Here is a 16,371-nt window from a genome sequence, read left to right on the forward strand (position 1 = left end):
CCTCCAGGCTCGCCCATTCAGGATCAGTCCGAATTGCCCCTCCCGCCCCGCGATCCGCACCACCGCCCGTCCATCTCGTCATCTAGGTCACCCGTCTCCCATTCTCCCCCGTCACCCGAGACGGAACAGACCCAAAACGGATTTGCTGAACTGCCTCTGGGCCCCACCGACGATGCCTCCGAGGCGTCGCGCGGAGCATCTCCCGCCCGGGTTCAAGACAAGGACGAGTTCCACTCGGTATCCACGGCCCGGTCATGGGACTCGGCCTCGGACACGGAGGCGAGCATCAAAGATAAAGTCTCCACCTCCGACGTGGACGCCCGGCCGGACGCCGACGAGGAAAAGCTAGATCTTGATCCAGTTGAGCCAGTCAAGACGGTGACGGAGGAAGACAGCCACACGACCTCCGTGCAGCGGCAGACTGCGTCTGTTTTATAAGAGTCTTTCATCGCCGCATTTCATTGGTTCGTGTAATTGTATATACCCGGAGAGATTTATTGGCCTCCCTTTCTCTCTTTCCCCCTCCCTCCCCCCCCCTCCTTATTCCTTTCTCTGTTTTCTTTTTCATGTGTACCTCCACCCCACCCACCTCCATACCTCAGTTTAGTTATTTTCTTCGATTGTTCACTTAGCGTGTTGGCGTGCAGATGGGAAAGGGACATGGAAATATACCTGGGCGTTTGGTTTCTTTCTTCTTATTTTTTTGTTTCCTACTCTTTGTGCTACTTCTTGGTCCGTTGTATAAGAGATGAGGGCTATGTAGGAAAGCAAGTGGATTAGATTTATTTGTATCCCATGTGTTGAGTTGTTGGATACAGCATTGCAATATAGATAGTGCTATGGAATATAAGATATCTGGTTGAGTTGCTCGTTATAGTTGTACCTTTAGTACTTATTAGGTAGATAATAATTGAGTGATGCAGTCCTGGTGAACTATGATTAGTCCCTACTACCTAGGGAGTAGTATTCTTTATGGGAATGTGAAAACGGCTTATTTTGGAATCGTCCGTGTACGACATAGCTACGGTTGATTATAGTTCGGATATTTATGACTGTATATATATATTCTACGTGCCGTTTATACTCCAGATATACTACACTATCTTAGCCCTGTAACGACAAGACAATAGAAGAATAAAATAGAAAAACATACATACCAAAAAAGGACGGGAAAAAAGAAGGGAAAAAAGAAGAAAATGCACATCCTCAAATACACCATCCCGGCTCTCCTCCTCACCAGCGTCCCAGCCAACTGCCTCCGCATCTGGGCCAGCCATTCCACCCAACAAGCCCTACAACTACAACCCCCCAGTAAGCCCCTCGAGGGCCCCGACTGCGACGGCTCGGGTATAGCCGACCCAGACAGCGACTGCAACGGCGACGGCATCGGCAACCCCTACCCCCGCCCCCCAACCCACGGGCCGGACAAGAACCGCGAAGGCTTCCTCTTCGACAACCCGTCCACGACCTGTCCCTACGTAACGCAGATGCACATCTGGGACGCCTTCAAAAGCCTGGAAAAGGACATGTCGAAGCTGTTTACGCTCATCCACAAGAACGTCAGCTTCACGGTGATGGGCAACCACCCGATTGCGGGGCACTATGGGGATTTGATGCATTTCTATGTGAATGCGTTGAGGAGGGTGAGTGTGCTGTTTTACGACCATGCGGATAGGTTTGAGATTCATCCGCGGGCGATCCACGGGGGGTGTGAGAGTCGGTGGAGTGTTGCGGAGGTTAATTTTAGGGGGGTGATGAATTCTGGTATCCTCCCTTGTCTCCCTTTTTTCTTTCTCTTGCTATATATGTTATGTCATGATCTGAGACTGATGAATGATATAGGAGACGATTTTGACATCGTCAACGTCTGGGTAACGCGCTGGCACGAAGGCCAGATGGTGGAGATTCGCACGTTCATCGACGCCGGGAAGATCATGGAGGCCCTGCATAAGAATGAGCTGTGGTGGAATGGGACGACCTTTCGGGAGAATTCCCAGTATATGCCCGGACCGGCGGGAATGCCTGATCTGCGGGAATTGGAGGATCTGATGAGATATCCGAATGGGAGTAGGTATAGAGAGTAATTGTGCTGAAGTAGTTGAGATATAATGGTAGATACCTCAGGTACGGAATGTCACATGGTCGGGTTCCCTGTTTGGGCCATCCGGGCTGTTATTGGCTGGTCTTCTTCTCCAACATTTCTTCTCCTCATCTTTTCTTTACTTTCCTCTTCTCCATCTCTCATCTCTTCTCATCTCTCTTCTCATCTCTCTTCTTACCTATTCTTACCTATTCTTACCCTTTCTCTTCTCTCTCTTCATCTCTGATTCTATTCATGGAATCCATCCCGATTGACCCCCCCGCTGACCACTCCAGGAAACGCTCGCGAGTCGCCTGCACTTCGTGCCAATCTCGCAAGCGAAAATGCTCCGGCGATCAACCCTGCAGTACCTGCTTGCAGTTCGGGGTCGACTGTCAGTATGACCTGCTCTCGCGCAAGAAGAGGGACGTCCGACCTCTCCGTCCCCATCCCACCAACACCCCGTCCGTCGCCAGTGTGGTCCACGACGACCCCACTCCCAAGAACCACCCTCCCCCACATCACGACCAACCCGCCCCCGGAGATTCCACGGGCATCCGCCTGAACTCGCGTGAAGCCAATTCGGGCGCCGCCTTCGTGCGTCGCTTGGCCCTCAAGATTGACCCGCGCAATGCCCCCAAGCTGCACCTTTTCGCCTGGAACGTCGGCATCCGTCACCCGCCCTCGACCCTCCCGGCCCGGAGCGCCGTCCCCGTCGTCGAGACCATCTCCCAGGACGACATGCGCTCCCTGACCTACATCTTTTTCGACAAGATCGACCCCTGCTACGGTTTCCTCGACCGCGACAGCCTCCTCCGCCAGGTGAGCCGGCGCTGGCTGCCCCCCACCGCCGAGTCCGCCCTCGCCTTTGGTCCTTACGATGCCGTCCTCTGTGGCGTCGCCGCCCTCGGCTACCTCTTCTCCCGCCGCCAAGCCACCTCCACCGAGCTCCAGCTGGCCGAGACCGCCCGGCTCATCCTCGAGCAGAATGTCCTCGCCGAGCCCTCGCCCTCCGCGGCAGACCTCATCGCCGGCTGGGTCCTGCGCGTCGCCTACCTGCGCATGACCGCCTCCCCGCATGCCACCTGGATGGCCAGCTGCACGCTCATGCACCTCATCGAGGCCACCGGCCTCCACCTGGAACCGCCCGACCCTTCCTCCGCCCCGCACCCCGACCCCATCCTCCTCGGCCAGTCCATCCCCCCCACCTCCTCCGACGAACCCTACCCCTGCGACCCCGAGTTCCGCCGCCGCCTCTTCGGCATGGCCCGGCACCTCAACACCTGGATCTCCTTCGAGCTCAGCCGCTCGCGCGTCGTCCTCTACGGCGCCACCACCCTCCCCCCGACCCCGCGCCCCTCCGGCTACACCACCGAGATCTTTAACCTGCTCCCCATCTCCGAGAACCTCGACCCCAGCACCACCCAAGACCTCCCCGACCTCGAAGCAGCCCTCACCCACGTCCTCGACCTCATCCACCCGCAACCCACCCTCGTCCTCGCCCAATGCAACCTCATGCTCTGCATCTACCGCCGCCTCCGCGCCCTCCACACCGGCATCGCCGGCGACCTCCTCGACCGCGTCCTCGCCCTCGCCGCCAAGGCCCTCCGCGCCTCCCGCGACCTCGTCGCCTCCGACAGCCCCTGGCACCAGGTCGCCAACGTTCCCTTCCAAATAGTCAGCACCCTCGTCGCGATCGACACCCGCGCCTCCCTCCTCCTCCTCGGCGACGCAATGCGCACCCTCCGCGAGGTCGCCGCCGCCTACAACACAGACGTCATGCGCGAGGCCTACTCCACCGCCTACCTCCTCATCCTCCTCCACCAGCGCCGCAAGGAAGAAGACACCCGCGCCCTCCGCGACGTCCTCCGCGTCAACGCGGACGTCTCCGCCCCGCCCATGGACTGGACCGACCGCGAGCGCGCCCCGTCCACCCACTCCCTGGCGGACTATCCGGGCTTCTCGTGGCTGAGCGACGTCTTGATTGATATGCCGCATTTGTCGCAGTATGATCTGGATACGTTTCTTGACACGGATGTTTCGACGCCGATGCCGACTACGAGGATTTGACTTTCTCTTTAAAAAATATTTTTTGCTCATGGCTTTTGAGGGACCGTTTCATTCACATATGGCTTGTCTGTGTCTGTGTCAGATCTGGTCTACGAGTCAGGCTCTTTCTATATCTTTCTTATCCTTCTATTTTTTTCTTTTTTTTTGTATATATCTACGATTGACGCAATGATACCACCACTGTACCATTATATATATATATATCCAGAGGACGAAGCTCGCTAAATGCAGGAGAATATCCCATCAACCAAATGAAAAAAAAAAAAAATATAGGAAAGAAGGACAAAAAACAGAAATTACTCCGCCTTCCCCCTCTTCTCCCTCTTCCTTGCATCCACGCCTCCACCCGAACCCCGCACCACCAATCCCAACTTCCACAACACCCACACAAATCCCAACGAGATGACCGCCACAGTAGCCAACTCAATCACCTTACCCTGGAAGATACCCTCATTCTCTAGTCGAAGAACAGGCACCTCCAGCTCTTCCACGAGCGGGGCGCCCGGCTGCGGCGCCGGGTGCAGCTGGTAGAACATCGTCCGCGGGCCGAACAGGCCGTCCCAGCCGAGATTCGCCCTGTCAAAGGGATTGACGCCCATCTTGGTGCCGTCTTCGGCTGTGCAGGCCCAGAAGACGACGGGCCAGGGCACGGCTGCGGAGCGGATCCCTGACTCGGAGGGCTTGAGGTAGCGGAGGTGGAGTGGGACGGTGACGTTCCATTCGTCGGAGGTTGGGTCCGGCGTGGCGAGCTCTAGGAGCCAGGTTGAGCCCCAGCGGGAGACGGACCAGTCTGGGGCTTCGAGGTCGGTTTCGCCTGCTACGGCGCGGAGGGCGGCGAGGTTGTGCGAGGATAGGAAGAGCGGGTCGGTTGTCGAGAGCTGGTACTTGTCGCCGAAGATGGTGGACGGGAGCGTGAGGTAGGTGTGTAGCGCGCAGGTCGCGTCGGGTGGAGCGGGCGGGCGATGCAGTGATGCCTGCGGCAGGGAGATTGTCATTGTTGGGTGCAGCCCTGTTGGCGGGGGGAAGGACACGCTGTAGGTGGCTTCGTTGGGGAGATCGTGATGACGTGCGGGGAAGGAGAAAAGCGTGGGTTCTAGCGGGTTAGCATCCGACTCGACTTATCGCAAGACAAATGGGTAGATAAAATGGACATACTCAGTTGATCATCATTCCCCACGACACCCAGTAAGCCTCCCATCTTGATCTCCTCGGGCTCCTTCGCCGGTTCGGCACCGAGCAAGCCAACCTCAATCTGATCCGTCCCCTTGCGGACCGGTTTGGCAATCTCCTCCGTCCACCCGCCTTGCGGCGCGGAGTCCCAGAACCCGGAGACGGTCAGCGCATGCGAGATACTATCGTAGTTGATGTCGAGGGAGTCAGCGGAGCGGAGGGCCTCCGCTTGTTGGTGGCAGCTATCGGGGTCCGAGGACGACGCGCAGACGCCGCGTTCGATGTAGGCAATGAGGGAGTCGAGGGATGGAAGACGGGAGTAGAATTGGGACGAAGTAGAGGCGGCGAAGCGGGTGGAGAGGATTGGGGGGGTGATGAATGATGACTATCCTCATTAGTCTTATCTTTTCCACTCAGTTGAGCATGAGAAAGGAGGGTGCGGACGTACCTCGGGAGAAACACAATCCACCTCATCCCCGAATGCTTGCTTCAGTGTCTGACACAGAGACTCTCTACAACGATAAAATAGATCCTATAATCAGTAACCACATTCACACTCTAGACATATCACCAGAAAGAGGAAGAGACAAACCCATCCCCATCCACCCCCTCCCCAGGCGTAAACAAAACATGCAACCCGGAACTAACACGACTCGCAAACGGCGCCGGCGCCCCAGCGGGTCTCTCACTCGCCCACCTCACATGAAGCTGATAGCATGATTGTAGGACTTTCCTGAGCTATCCAGCATAACACACCGCATTAGCTCCGAATTCTCCCATTCATTCTGTTTGATGTGATACCGCCTGTATTCGTCCACACGCGCTCGCTCGTATCAAACAAGTCCGGGGGAAAGATAGAGATAGAGAGAAGAAGAGAACACACCTCAGAAGGAATCTCATCCAAAGCAAAAGTGGTGCGGTCTTCGCGGGCGGCGTCGAGGGTGCGGAGGGAGAGGGCGTCGGGGGAGAGGTGGGCTTGGGTTGGGTCGTAGGGGGTGGAGGCGTGCTGGAGGAGGGTTATTCTTCGACGCATTTTGAAAGTAATATCGAGTATTGATATGAGTTGTGGAAGGAGGAAGTCAGAGCAAAGGAAGAAGAAAGAGGAGGAGGAGAGGAGAGCAGGTGACGGTTGTTTTGGCTTCTCCGCATGAGGTCACGGGTTGACTACGGTGGATTTCCCGATTGGGTTTAGGGGATCTGATGAGGGGATTGGAAGGATACGGACTCCACTGTTGAAGTATATCGAGTAATGAACATATGAAAGGACTTTGGTTATTTTTTCGTCTGATCTAAGAATATACATGACCATCATCATCATCCCTTCCCTAACGCCGACTCCAATGCTACTCCTAAATCACACAAACCCAGCACGACAAAAGAAAGAAATAAAAAACGATCAAGTCAAAACATCCTTCAGGATATCCTTCTGCGATGCAGTCAGACTCGTGGGGAACTTCACATTCACCCGCACGATCAGATCCCCCCGCTCGCTGGGCTTCTTCGATATCGTCATGCCCAAATTGGGATATCGCTCCTCATGGCCGGGCTGCGTCGGGCCGGGTTTCGACACCCGGATGGATTTGCCGTCGATGGTGCGCACGATGCGGTCCCAGCCGGTGAGGGCTTCTTTGAGGCTGAGATCGACGGTGGTGACGAGGTCGTCGCCGCGGCGTTTGAAGTTGGGATTTTCTTTCTACGGATTGTTAGCATCTTCTGTCTTGCTCTTGACTTTCAAAAGGGGGGGAAGGGAATTGCGTACCTCTGTCACAATGAGATGGACGTCCTGACGGCCGCCTTCTTCCTGGTCCCCGACCCCGCGGTACTTGATCTTGGAGCCCGTCCGCAAACCCGGCTTGATGTTGGCCTCCAAGGTCACGTCCTGCACGGTGCGCTTGCCGCTGGCGTCAAAGGACCGGCTCTTGACCGTCACCTTCTTCGTGGTGCCGCGCATCAGCTCTTCCAGCGTCAGCGGCAGCTCCTTCTCCACCACCGTGGGCTCGGGCGTTGGTCCCCGCCGACTCGACTGCGGGAATCCACCGGGGCCGCGAGTGGTGCGGGCGCGAGGGCCGCCACCTCCGCCGAGACCACCGTTCAACATGGAGAAGATATCATCGTCGTCGAACCCGCCGCCGCCGCCGCCGCCGCCGCCGCCCATGCCACCACTGGCCTTGGCGAAATTCCGGAAGATGTCGTCGGCGGAGCTGAACCGGAAGCCAGAGCCGCCGCCGCCCGGCCCTGTCGAGAAGTGGAAGGTGCGACCGCCACCCCCACCACCACCCGGCATCCCTCCGAACGAGAATCCACCGGGCATTCCGCCGCCGCCGAAGGGGCTGCCCTCGGGGCCCGCACCACCGGTGGGCCCGGGAGGGGGACCCCCGCGTAGTAGGTACTCGAGGCCGAACTGATCGTAGACCTTTCGTTTCTCGGGATCGGAAAGGACCTCATATGCTTGAGAGACCTCTACATTGTTGAAAAAGAAAGCAAAGTCAGTGAGACTGGTCGTGTCGGGGCTAGGGACGAGGAGGTCATACCTTTGAATTTCTCAGAAGCTTGGGGGTTATCCTTGTTCTTGTCCGGGTGGTACTTGAGAGCCGCCTTGCGGTAGGCCTTTTTGATTTCATCCTGCGACGCCTCAGGCTTGACGCTGAGGGAGTCGTACAATTTCGTTTCCGCGACCATTGTGTCGTTCGCTTTCGGAATTGGGGTGTTGACCGAGGATGATTGTTGGAAGAAGGGTCACGTATTTTCGGAATCAGAGAGAAATCACAACGTCGTGAGAGAAAATTTGACGAGTTGTAGATCGAATATACAGTCGACGTCCAAGGCGAGAGTCAGCCACGGCGGCCTTGGACGGAGGGGGAGGGAAAAGGACCGAAGTGGGGGGGAGAGAGCGTGAATGACGTAGAAGATTCGGGGCGGTGACCAGATAGATCTGGGGAACAGAACGCAGGTGAGAACTCAATAGTGGTTTAAATACGATCTGACAACAAAGGTGATAGACGAAAGACAAGGAGGAGAGAGAGAAAAAAAGAAGTCAGCAAGAAGAGTTGGCTGATTTGACGGTTCCTGCACGAGAGGAAGAAAGAGACCGTTGACGATAGAAAAGGTGATGTGACGTGTGACGTTGACCGCAGCTCCTCACTTTTGCCTCTGCCTGCTCGAAGATTCGAGAAGCTTCGATCGCCAACGAGGTTCATCCAGATCGATCGTCATTCATTGGGCAAGTCCCTTGAGACAGAAAATCAATGATACAGAAGATGAGAGAGCATCATCCATCTTCATCCTGATCGCATCGTCGACTGGCGTCTCTTGGATCGTGGCCTGAGTCAGCATTGAGTCAGCCACATCATCCATTACTTAATCTACATCCAGCTGAAGTATATAAGACATCATAAGGATCAGGACCGACCCATTGATAGAGAGAAAGAGTAAAGGATGGAAGACTCAAGGCAGAGAGACCGAAGATGTAGGTAAAGAAAGGAAAGAGAAAAAGACTGAATGAATGACTACAGTGTCTCATTCTCCCCCCACATGGAAATCTCCCGCTACTCGTCAGTGCAGATCGCCTGGATCGACCACAGGTAGCAGTGCGTGGTTGGTTGATATCCCAGGTCGAGGGGTCCCTTCTGTCTGGTAGCGGGCGCCCGCCGACAAATGTCCCGTTAGTCTGCAAGGCCGCATTGCCGGCCGCGCGAATGAACCCGCTAGTTCGCGGTGTGCCACCTGCCGGCTGACCACGTCGTTTCCGGTCCAAGGACACATGTAGTCCCGGTCTTGAAATCCAGCACAGCGGCGAGGCCACCGAGGCGGGTTCCCAGGTTAGCCCACACGTCGTTGTCCCTCGCGAGGAACCAGTTCGAGACTCTCGAGACGCTCTCGGTGTAGTTGATCGACACGCCAAGTGCCTCTGCACCCAGTGCTCGTTCTAGTGCCCTGGTCGTACGGCATGGGGAGGGAGTCTAATTCGGGGTGGGGTTAGCTCCAGGCCATCGTCGCTGCATCAGACGGGGTCTTGTTGGTGGCCAAAGTGCTGCCGTTATTGTTCTGCAAGATCCAGGAACAGTGCGGCGCCTGGAGCAGCGTGTTGATGCACCTGTTGATGATGTCGAGTCTCCAAATGAAGTTAATGGCCCGCTCGTTTGATCTTCTCGTTTGCTCCTGGACGAAGGTTCCGTGCCTTTCGAACCCCGGTTGACGTGGCATGGGCGAATGATGTCCATAGGGGACCTCCCCGAAAAAAAATCCACCGTTTGGCTGGCCTTTGGGCGGGGCTCTGGTGTGCATATCTTGCATGCTCTCTACGCCGTGCGTATAACGAGGCGATTCCTTGGTGTAAATCTCCAGGCGAGTTCGCGTGGGAGTTACTTTCAATATGTCCTACTTCGACTTCATGAGTAATGTGTTTGGATAGTACAGTCAATCCATTAGTATAGGGTAGACCTGAGTTGGAGGAGTGGCAGACGCGTGACCGTGCAATCCTGTTGACGCTCTGCGCGACGGGAAGATCCCTAACAAAGATGGCCCCCAATCTCGGAGTACCCGATAGAGTCATGTCCGATAGATAGAGGTGATTGGATACTTAGTACTCATTGTGACAGGGAAAATCCAGGAGAGATGCACAACTGGATCCCCTCTAGGCCAATCCAGCCCATCTGTGACTCATCACATCAAGCAGGGAACGGCATTTTCGTCGCTGCATGGGATCCCAGGAAGCGATCTGCATTGCGGGTGGCTGGAAAGATGACCTCGTCTCCGCGTGCAAGAGGACCTCAACAGGTATTCCGTATAGACGACTCTTCATTACCCCATGTTCTAAACCATGTAGCATTCAACCGCAGCCTACAACTCGTGCTAATTCATCCGTTCTAAACTTGGAGAGATCCGCGACGGATCTTCATGGCATCGGCCCAATGGATGTATCATGTCTGCTAGGCGATGGTGACCTAGGTTTCCCAACCCATCTTCTCAGCGCTCACGGACCTGAGTCGGTGGTATCACGACAGCCCAGACGAGATCGATAAGAGGTGGGGTCTATTGGGAGTCAACGACCATTCATCTCGGGATGAATATATGTACTTCATGCGGCATGTAGCCAACGGATCCACTTGCAACCAAAAATCATCTCTCATCGTCCCTGTTTCCTACTTAAATTCCTCCGTCCGATTAAGAATAGATTAGGAACGAGACTGTGAATTAAGCAATCCGACATCCTCCAATGCAAAGTCCAGTCGCGATAGACAGTGGATCCCGCAGGGTGTTGGCGTTGAAAAATCGAAGCGATAACCGCGGTGGCCAACTAACATCAATAGTCCAATAGTCCAAGGCCCACCATAATAGTGGATCCGACCGAGTTGAGATATCGCTTGGAGGGACAGGGAGAGGGACTGGTACCTAGAGAAGGGAAACGCGTTGAACAAACCAGTCCGAATATCGGATCAGCCCAATCTGAGCGAGATGATTGGCCCAGCAGAGTCGGTGAGCCGGAACACGTGCCGGCTCCCCCACTGAGATTTTTTCCCGTGATTTTGTCCGGTTTGTCCGGTTTGCCGCCGTCCGTTTTTCTTAAAGCTTTTTTTTTCTTCCTCTCCTTCTCTTTCTTTCTTTCTTTTCTTTCTTCCATCTCAACCTTCACCACCACATCACTACCTACCCATCAACAATCCCACTAAAGACTCATTCATGTCGATCTAACAGATCTCTTCCCTTTTTTTAATTTAGTGACTGGTAATCCCACAGTCGCGCTTATGTGTTTGGCACCCTCCATCTTCACTTCTCAGGTACGGCTGCCTTTCCCCGGATCCCTTCGAACAATGAACAGCATGCTAATAGAAATTCAATTAGGACTACATTTCGGATCACCTCTGGAAAGCTTCTGGAAACTACTGAATTCCCCATCAACGAATCAGAATCATCACATTAGAATCATCACATCTCCCCCATTATGTTCGCCCAAATCTTCAGCAAGGGCATGCCCGCCCGGGTCTCTGCCTTCCCTTCAATGAAGGCCACCATGCAGTCTCGCTTCATGGCGACCGTTCGTCAGCAGCGTCCTGCTCCTGAACGCGCTACCTTCACCATCCGGGATGGCCCCATCTTCCACGGAAAGTCGTTTGGAGCCCGCTCCAACATTTCCGGCGAGGCCGTCTTCACCACCTCTCTGGTCGGATATCCCGAGTCCTTGACCGATCCCTCGTACCGTGGCCAGATCCTGGTCTTCACCCAGCCCTTGATCGGCAACTACGGCGTTCCCTCCGCCTCCAAGGACCAGTCCGGTCTGCTCAAGTACTTTGAGTCGCCCAACCTCCAGGCCGCCGGTGTCGTCGTCGCCGACGTCGCTGAGCAGTACAGCCACTGGACTGCCGTCGAGAGTCTCGGCGAGTGGTGCGCCCGCGAGGGCGTCCCCGCCATCTCCGGTGTGGACACCCGCGAGATCGTCACCTACCTCCGTGAGCAGGGTTCCTCCCTCGCCCGGATCACCGTCGGTGAGGAGTACGACGCCGACCAGGACGAGGCCTTCACCGATCCCGAGCAGATCCACCTCGTCCGTCAGGTCAGCACCAAGCAGCCCTTCCACATTGCGGCCGCCGACCCCCAGTGCCACGTCGCCGTCATCGACTGCGGTGTCAAGGAGAACATCCTGCGCAGCCTGGTCGGCCGCGGCGCCAGCGTCACCGTCCTCCCCTTCGACTTCCCCATCCACAAGGTCGCCCACCACTTCGACGGTGTCTTCATCTCCAACGGCCCCGGTGACCCGACCCACTGCCAGGATACCACCCACCACCTGCGCTGCCTGATGGAGAACTCCCAGGTCCCCATCTTCGGCATCTGCCTGGGTCACCAGCTGCTGGCTCTGGCCGCCGGTGCCCGCACCGTCAAGCTGAAGTACGGCAACCGCGCGCACAACATCCCTGCCCTGGATCTGAGCACCGGTCGCTGCCACATCACCAGCCAGAACCACGGCTACGCGGTCGACGCCTCGACCCTGCCCTCGGAGTGGAAGCCCTACTTCGTCAACCTCAACGACTCCAGCAACGAGGGCATGATCCACAAGTCCCGCCCCATCTTCAGCACCCAGTTCCACCCCGAGGCCAAGGGCGGTCCCCTGGACTCCTCCTACCTGTTCGACATCTACCTGGACAGCGTCCTGAAGTACAAGACCAGCCAAAAGGCCTTCTTCCCCGAGCGGGAGTCCATCCCCAGCCCGCTCCTGGTCGACCTGCTCGCCAATGAGCGTGTGGGTGTGCAGCCCACCATCGGCATGCAGAACGTGGCTGCCGCCGCTGCTGCTGCCGCCGCTGCCGCTTAAGGGGCTATAATCTTGTTTCTGTTCTGGCGTTTTTTTTTTCGGGGTCTGGTCAAATTGACAATTGTCTGGGACATTGTTACTGTTGCTTTCACCTAATTGAATATCTTTAATACGAACCATTACAGATATCCATAATCATCCCTGTGCAATCACACCCTAGAAACCTACCGTAGAACCTGAGTAAAACTACACAAATCTCCTCTACCGCTCAAAGACAGGAACAGTGTAGCAAGCAAGTAACTAATTATTTCATTTATTTCGCCACAATAGACACAACATCCTCATCAGCCACAGGATGGCTCAGTCCCACCCGCTGCGGCACATGGCGCGCACTGGCGCCCCACACCATCGCATACTTGAACGAGTCCTTCAGTGTGCGATGCACCTGGTCGCACACGTCTTCGATGGTCGAATTGTGGCGGACGATGAGGGCCTCCGAGAAGTCGGGTTCGTCGCCTTTTCTGTTGGATGCTTAGCATTTACTTCTTTCTTTCTTTCTTATTCCCCCTTTATCTTATACTAGGGGGGTAGATAGCTTGGGGAGTAGAAGGGAGGACGAACCGTTTCGTGTAAATCCGAATCAAGCGGAGTTCCTTCCACAGGCGTTCTACGACGTCTTGCACGCCGAGGTTGAGCTCGCAGCTCATGACCGCTGTGTAGGGTTCGCGGGCGAGCTGGTCCAGGAAGTCGAGGCTGACGCTGTCGATTTTGTTGTAGACGTAGAGGCTGTCATTCGTTATGAGTTTGATTCTTGTTGGGGTTTAGGGTGGGTAATTGATAGGGGATGGCTTACCAGCGAATGTATTTCCGGTGGTCTTTCATGATCACATCGATGAAGTCGTCGATTGTGGCTGCGAGTTACTTAGTCTTTGCTTGTGGCTGTGACAGTAGGGAAGAAAAGGAATAAAGTACCATTCTCGTCTCGAACCAGCACCTCGCAGTTCAAGATCTTGTAGTCTTTGAGCACGTTGAAGATCATCCTCTCGTCGAGGTACTTGGGCGGTGTCTGGAAGGTGGTTTTGATGCCGCCCGCTTTTTTTTGTTTCAAGTAGATGTTCCTGTTCGGTCAGTTCATCCACCACCGGGAGAGGAGAGGCGAAGCAGAGGAACATACGGAGGGTCCTTGTTCAGCCGAATTCCCACGGCGTCCAGTTCCGCCTCTAGAAGAGCGCGCTGCTCTGCTTTTTTCGTGGCGTCGAGGACCATCATGATCAAGTCACTTGTCTATCTTCCGTCAGATTCCAACTTTGGGCCTGGAAAAAAAAGAGGAGATGTATGTACCTTAGCAGCCGAGATAACCTGCCGCCCTCGCCCCTTACCCTCAGAAGCCCCTTCGATAATACCAGGCAAATCCAGAATCTGGATCTCGGCGCCGCCATACTCCAACACACCAGGGATAGCCGTCAACGTGGTGAACGCGTAGGCTGCGGTCTCGGCCTTCGTCCGCGTGATCTGGCCTAGGAAGGTGGACTTTCCGACGGAGGGGAACCCAACCAGGGCCACTCGCGCGTCACCGCTCTTGCTGACATCGAATCCGGAGCCACCGCCGCCTGAGCCACCGGTAGGTTCCAGGAGCTGGGCGCGCAGTCGGGCAAGCTTTCTATCCGTTTGTTAGCGGGGCGGGGGGAGAGATACGGGGCGGAAAGGCGAGGTACCCTTTGAGCAGACCCAGATGGTATTCTGCAGGCGAAATATGTCAGAGACCGAATAAATTCATGGGGATAATAGGTAAGTCGGCGTGGTCGTACCTGTGTTCTTGTTCTCTATCGGATTGTTAGCGCGGGGCATTCTTCGGCGGATGGCAGCTTGCGGGGAGAACAGATGAACTTACTCTGCGTCCTGCGCATCTCATCCTCAATCCTGGATCGTGTCAGCTCCGGTGCCCGAACCTAGAGTCCCCACGACCAACTCCATGCCATACGTACTCCTTGATCTTCTCCGTGATGTTCACCATCTTGTCGGTGGGAGCCCCGCGGACTCTGCAACAACGGGACGGAGTCGGGGTAGCAAAGAAAGAAACGCGATCGGAGAGGTAGGCTCGGCTAGTTTCGCAGATGCCCTGTATGACTATAGCAGAGAACAGTAAAGGAGAAGCTCTCCAGGGATGATGTGCAGCAAGCTTCAATAGCTGGACTGAGGATTGGCGATAAGAATCTCATATCAACTCAAAATCGTCGATGCCAAGACTGACTCGTCTTATGTAAGCATCGACCTCCGAGATGCGAATCTCAATCGTCAAAAAGTATCCTTCTTCCATCACACTTCTCCAGTTTCCCCTTCCCCGCCTAAGAGATCTTCATCCTTTCACAATGGCGGACACGGCAGTCATCGATGCTCCGGGGGCCGTAGAGCCCTCCCCGACTCCAGTCATGGACCAACAGACCGCCACCGACGAAAACGCCCTCACAACAACCACCACCGACCAGCAATCCCAAGAGCCAGAGCAAGAAGGCGACAGCACCGTCGCCGCGAAGAAGACCAAAAAGATCATCCGCCGCAAGCGTCGTCCTGCCCGGCCGCAGATTGACCCAGCGACCGTCAAGTCCGAACCGCCCCCGCAAACCGGCACCATCTTCAACATCTGGTACAACAAGTGGTCCGGCGGCGACCGCGAAGACAAGTACCTGTCCAAGCACGCCGCCGAGGGCCGCTGCAACATCGCCAAGGACAGCGGATACACGCGGGCGGATAAGGTCACGGGGTCCTATTTCTGCTTGTTCTTCGCGCGCGGCGTCTGCCACAAGGGCCACGAGTGCGAGTATCTGCATCGTCTGCCGACACTTCACGACCTGTTCAACCCCAACGTTGACTGCTTTGGCCGTGATAAGTTCAGCGACTACAGAGATGACATGGGCGGTGTGGGGTCGTTCACGCGCCAGAATCGCACGCTGTACGTGGGCCGCATCCACGTCTCGGATGATATCGAGGAGGTTGTCTCGCGCCATTTCCAGGAGTGGGGGCAGATTGATCGCATCCGTGTCTTGACTGCGCGGGGAGTGGCGTTCGTCACATATACCAACACAGCTGTAAGTTCCTCCCCCTGCACTTCTCCGGGCATGCCATTGTACGTCCCTATGCTCCCACATACTAACCCTCAATAGAACGCCGAATTCGCCAAAGAAGCCATGGCCCACCAAAGCCTCGACCACAGCGAGATCCTCAACGTGCGCTGGGCAACCGTCGACCCGAACCCGCTCGCGCAAAAGCGCGAAGCCCGCCGTCTCGAAGAGCAAGCCGCCGAGGCCGTGCGAAGGGCCCTCCCAGCCGACTACGTCGCCGAGCTAGAGGGCAAGGACCCCGAGGCCAAAAAGCGGCGGAAGATCGAGGGCTCGTTCGGTCTCCAGGGTTACGAGCCGTCAGATGAGATCTGGTATACGCGGACTAAGGCGCTGGAGGGATCGGAGCAGCCGGCGCAGCTTGAGGCACCGGCTGAGCAGCTTATGCTTGAGGGTGCGTCGTCGTCGTCTGCTGGTGCTGCTGCTGCCTATGATACTCCTGCTCCCGCTGCACAAGGGCAGGTGACTGGTGGAGGGGGAATCTTCAACAGTTCGACAGTGGCCGCGTTACAAAGTATGGCCGGGGGCAATATCACCACGCAAGCGGCCAAGGCTCCATCGGGGCCATTAGTGGGCTACGGAAGTGATGATGATAGTGATTAGTTTAAGGTTTCTTTTCTTCCCGTTTTTGATTTGATTCAAGTTGGGTTGATTTGGGGTGTTCTTCCTTTTTTTTTTCATCGATTATA

The 16,371-nt window shown here is 55.8% G+C and overlaps 8 protein-coding genes across 8 annotated transcripts in view; 4 read left to right on the top strand and 4 right to left on the bottom strand.

Moving 5' to 3' along the window:
• The window catches only part of BDW47DRAFT_131172 (DUF500-domain-containing protein), a 2,970-nt gene extending 2,112 nt beyond the window's left edge, over nt 1-858 (top strand). Inside the window, exon 2 of the mRNA XM_024817257.1 lies at nt 22-858. Within this exon, the coding sequence (XP_024672844.1) occupies nt 22-438 (417 nt within the window). The 3' untranslated portion in view covers nt 439-858. The remainder of the gene's footprint in view (nt 1-21) is intronic.
• A 77-nt stretch (nt 859-935) lies between these two features.
• Nucleotides 936-4,150, top strand: BDW47DRAFT_131174 (putative C6 transcription factor; the record flags this gene model as incomplete). Its single annotated transcript, XM_024817258.1, has 4 exons — nt 936-963; nt 1,291-1,764; nt 1,843-1,912; nt 2,377-4,150. 4 exons carry the CDS (start codon nt 936-938, stop codon nt 4,148-4,150), a joined length of 2,346 nt encoding a protein of 781 aa, XP_024672845.1.
• Nucleotides 4,151-4,446: 296 nt separating this feature from the next.
• Nucleotides 4,447-6,376, bottom strand: BDW47DRAFT_131175 (uncharacterized protein; the record flags this gene model as incomplete). The annotated part of the gene is made up of 5 exons (XM_024817259.1): nt 6,204-6,376; nt 5,913-6,058; nt 5,769-5,832; nt 5,306-5,705; nt 4,447-5,243 (listed from the first exon to the last, which is right to left on the bottom strand). The coding sequence occupies exons 1-5, from the start codon at nt 6,351-6,353 to the stop codon at nt 4,447-4,449; spliced, it is 1,557 nt and encodes a 518-aa protein (XP_024672846.1). The 5' UTR covers nt 6,354-6,376.
• Nucleotides 6,377-6,570: 194 nt separating this feature from the next.
• Nucleotides 6,571-8,144, bottom strand: BDW47DRAFT_20455 (putative DnaJ domain protein Psi). Its single transcript, XM_024818439.1, has 3 exons — nt 7,852-8,144; nt 7,080-7,780; nt 6,571-7,013 (listed from the first exon to the last, which is right to left on the bottom strand). Exons 1-3 carry the CDS (start codon nt 7,997-7,999, stop codon nt 6,717-6,719), a joined length of 1,146 nt encoding a protein of 381 aa, XP_024672847.1. The 5' UTR covers nt 8,000-8,144; the 3' UTR covers nt 6,571-6,716.
• An 880-nt stretch (nt 8,145-9,024) lies between these two features.
• Nucleotides 9,025-9,523, bottom strand: BDW47DRAFT_125066 (uncharacterized protein; the record flags this gene model as incomplete). Its single annotated transcript, XM_024816334.1, has 2 exons — nt 9,025-9,253; nt 9,327-9,523. The coding sequence occupies 2 exons, from the start codon at nt 9,521-9,523 to the stop codon at nt 9,025-9,027; spliced, it is 426 nt and encodes a 141-aa protein (XP_024672848.1).
• A 1,423-nt stretch (nt 9,524-10,946) lies between these two features.
• On the top strand, nt 10,947-12,743 carry cpa1 (carbamoyl-phosphate synthase (glutamine-hydrolyzing) CPA1). The gene is made up of 2 exons (XM_024812311.1): nt 10,947-11,097; nt 11,162-12,743. The coding sequence occupies exon 2, from the start codon at nt 11,262-11,264 to the stop codon at nt 12,624-12,626; it is 1,365 nt and encodes a 454-aa protein (XP_024672849.1). The 5' UTR covers nt 10,947-11,097; nt 11,162-11,261; the 3' UTR covers nt 12,627-12,743.
• Nucleotides 12,744-12,847: 104 nt separating this feature from the next.
• BDW47DRAFT_20498 (putative GTP binding protein (Gtp1)) lies at nt 12,848-14,712 on the bottom strand. Its single transcript, XM_024818440.1, has 10 exons — nt 14,552-14,712; nt 14,458-14,486; nt 14,375-14,389; nt 14,282-14,306; nt 13,908-14,226; nt 13,741-13,850; nt 13,539-13,684; nt 13,420-13,477; nt 13,188-13,352; nt 12,848-13,087 (listed from the first exon to the last, which is right to left on the bottom strand). The coding sequence occupies exons 1-10, from the start codon at nt 14,578-14,580 to the stop codon at nt 12,880-12,882; spliced, it is 1,104 nt and encodes a 367-aa protein (XP_024672850.1). The 5' UTR covers nt 14,581-14,712; the 3' UTR covers nt 12,848-12,879.
• Nucleotides 14,713-14,995: 283 nt separating this feature from the next.
• On the top strand, nt 14,996-16,285 carry cwc2 (active spliceosome conformation promoter CWC2; the record flags this gene model as incomplete). The annotated part of the gene is made up of 2 exons (XM_024815024.1): nt 14,996-15,652; nt 15,728-16,285. 2 exons carry the CDS (start codon nt 14,996-14,998, stop codon nt 16,283-16,285), a joined length of 1,215 nt encoding a protein of 404 aa, XP_024672851.1.
• Between the last annotated feature and the right edge of the window lie 86 nt (nt 16,286-16,371).

The sequence above is a fragment of the Aspergillus candidus genome, assembly GCF_002847045.1.
Source record: "Aspergillus candidus strain CBS 102.13 unplaced genomic scaffold BDW47scaffold_17, whole genome shotgun sequence".
NCBI classification, from domain to species: domain Eukaryota; kingdom Fungi; phylum Ascomycota; class Eurotiomycetes; order Eurotiales; family Aspergillaceae; genus Aspergillus; species Aspergillus candidus.

Coding starts and splice junctions, on each gene's coding strand:
- BDW47DRAFT_20498 (XM_024818440.1), bottom strand. CDS start 14,580: ATGGTGAACATCACGGAGAAGATCAAGGA. Junction 13,478..13,538: donor GCTGGTTCGAGACGAGAATG/GTACTTTATTCC, acceptor AGTAACTCGCAG/CCACAATCGACGACTTCATC. Junction 13,088..13,187: donor ATTCGGATTTACACGAAACG/GTTCGTCCTCCC, acceptor AGCATCCAACAG/AAAAGGCGACGAACCCGACT.
- cpa1 (XM_024812311.1), top strand. CDS start 11,262: ATGTTCGCCCAAATCTTCAGCAAGGGCATGCCCGCCCGGGTCTCTGCC.
- BDW47DRAFT_20455 (XM_024818439.1), bottom strand. CDS start 7,999: ATGGTCGCGGAAACGAAATTGTACGACTCCCTCAGCGTCAAGCCTGAG. Junction 7,781..7,851: donor AGCTTCTGAGAAATTCAAAG/GTATGACCTCCT, acceptor TCAACAATGTAG/AGGTCTCTCAAGCATATGAG. Junction 7,014..7,079: donor TCCATCTCATTGTGACAGAG/GTACGCAATTCC, acceptor AACAATCCGTAG/AAAGAAAATCCCAACTTCAA.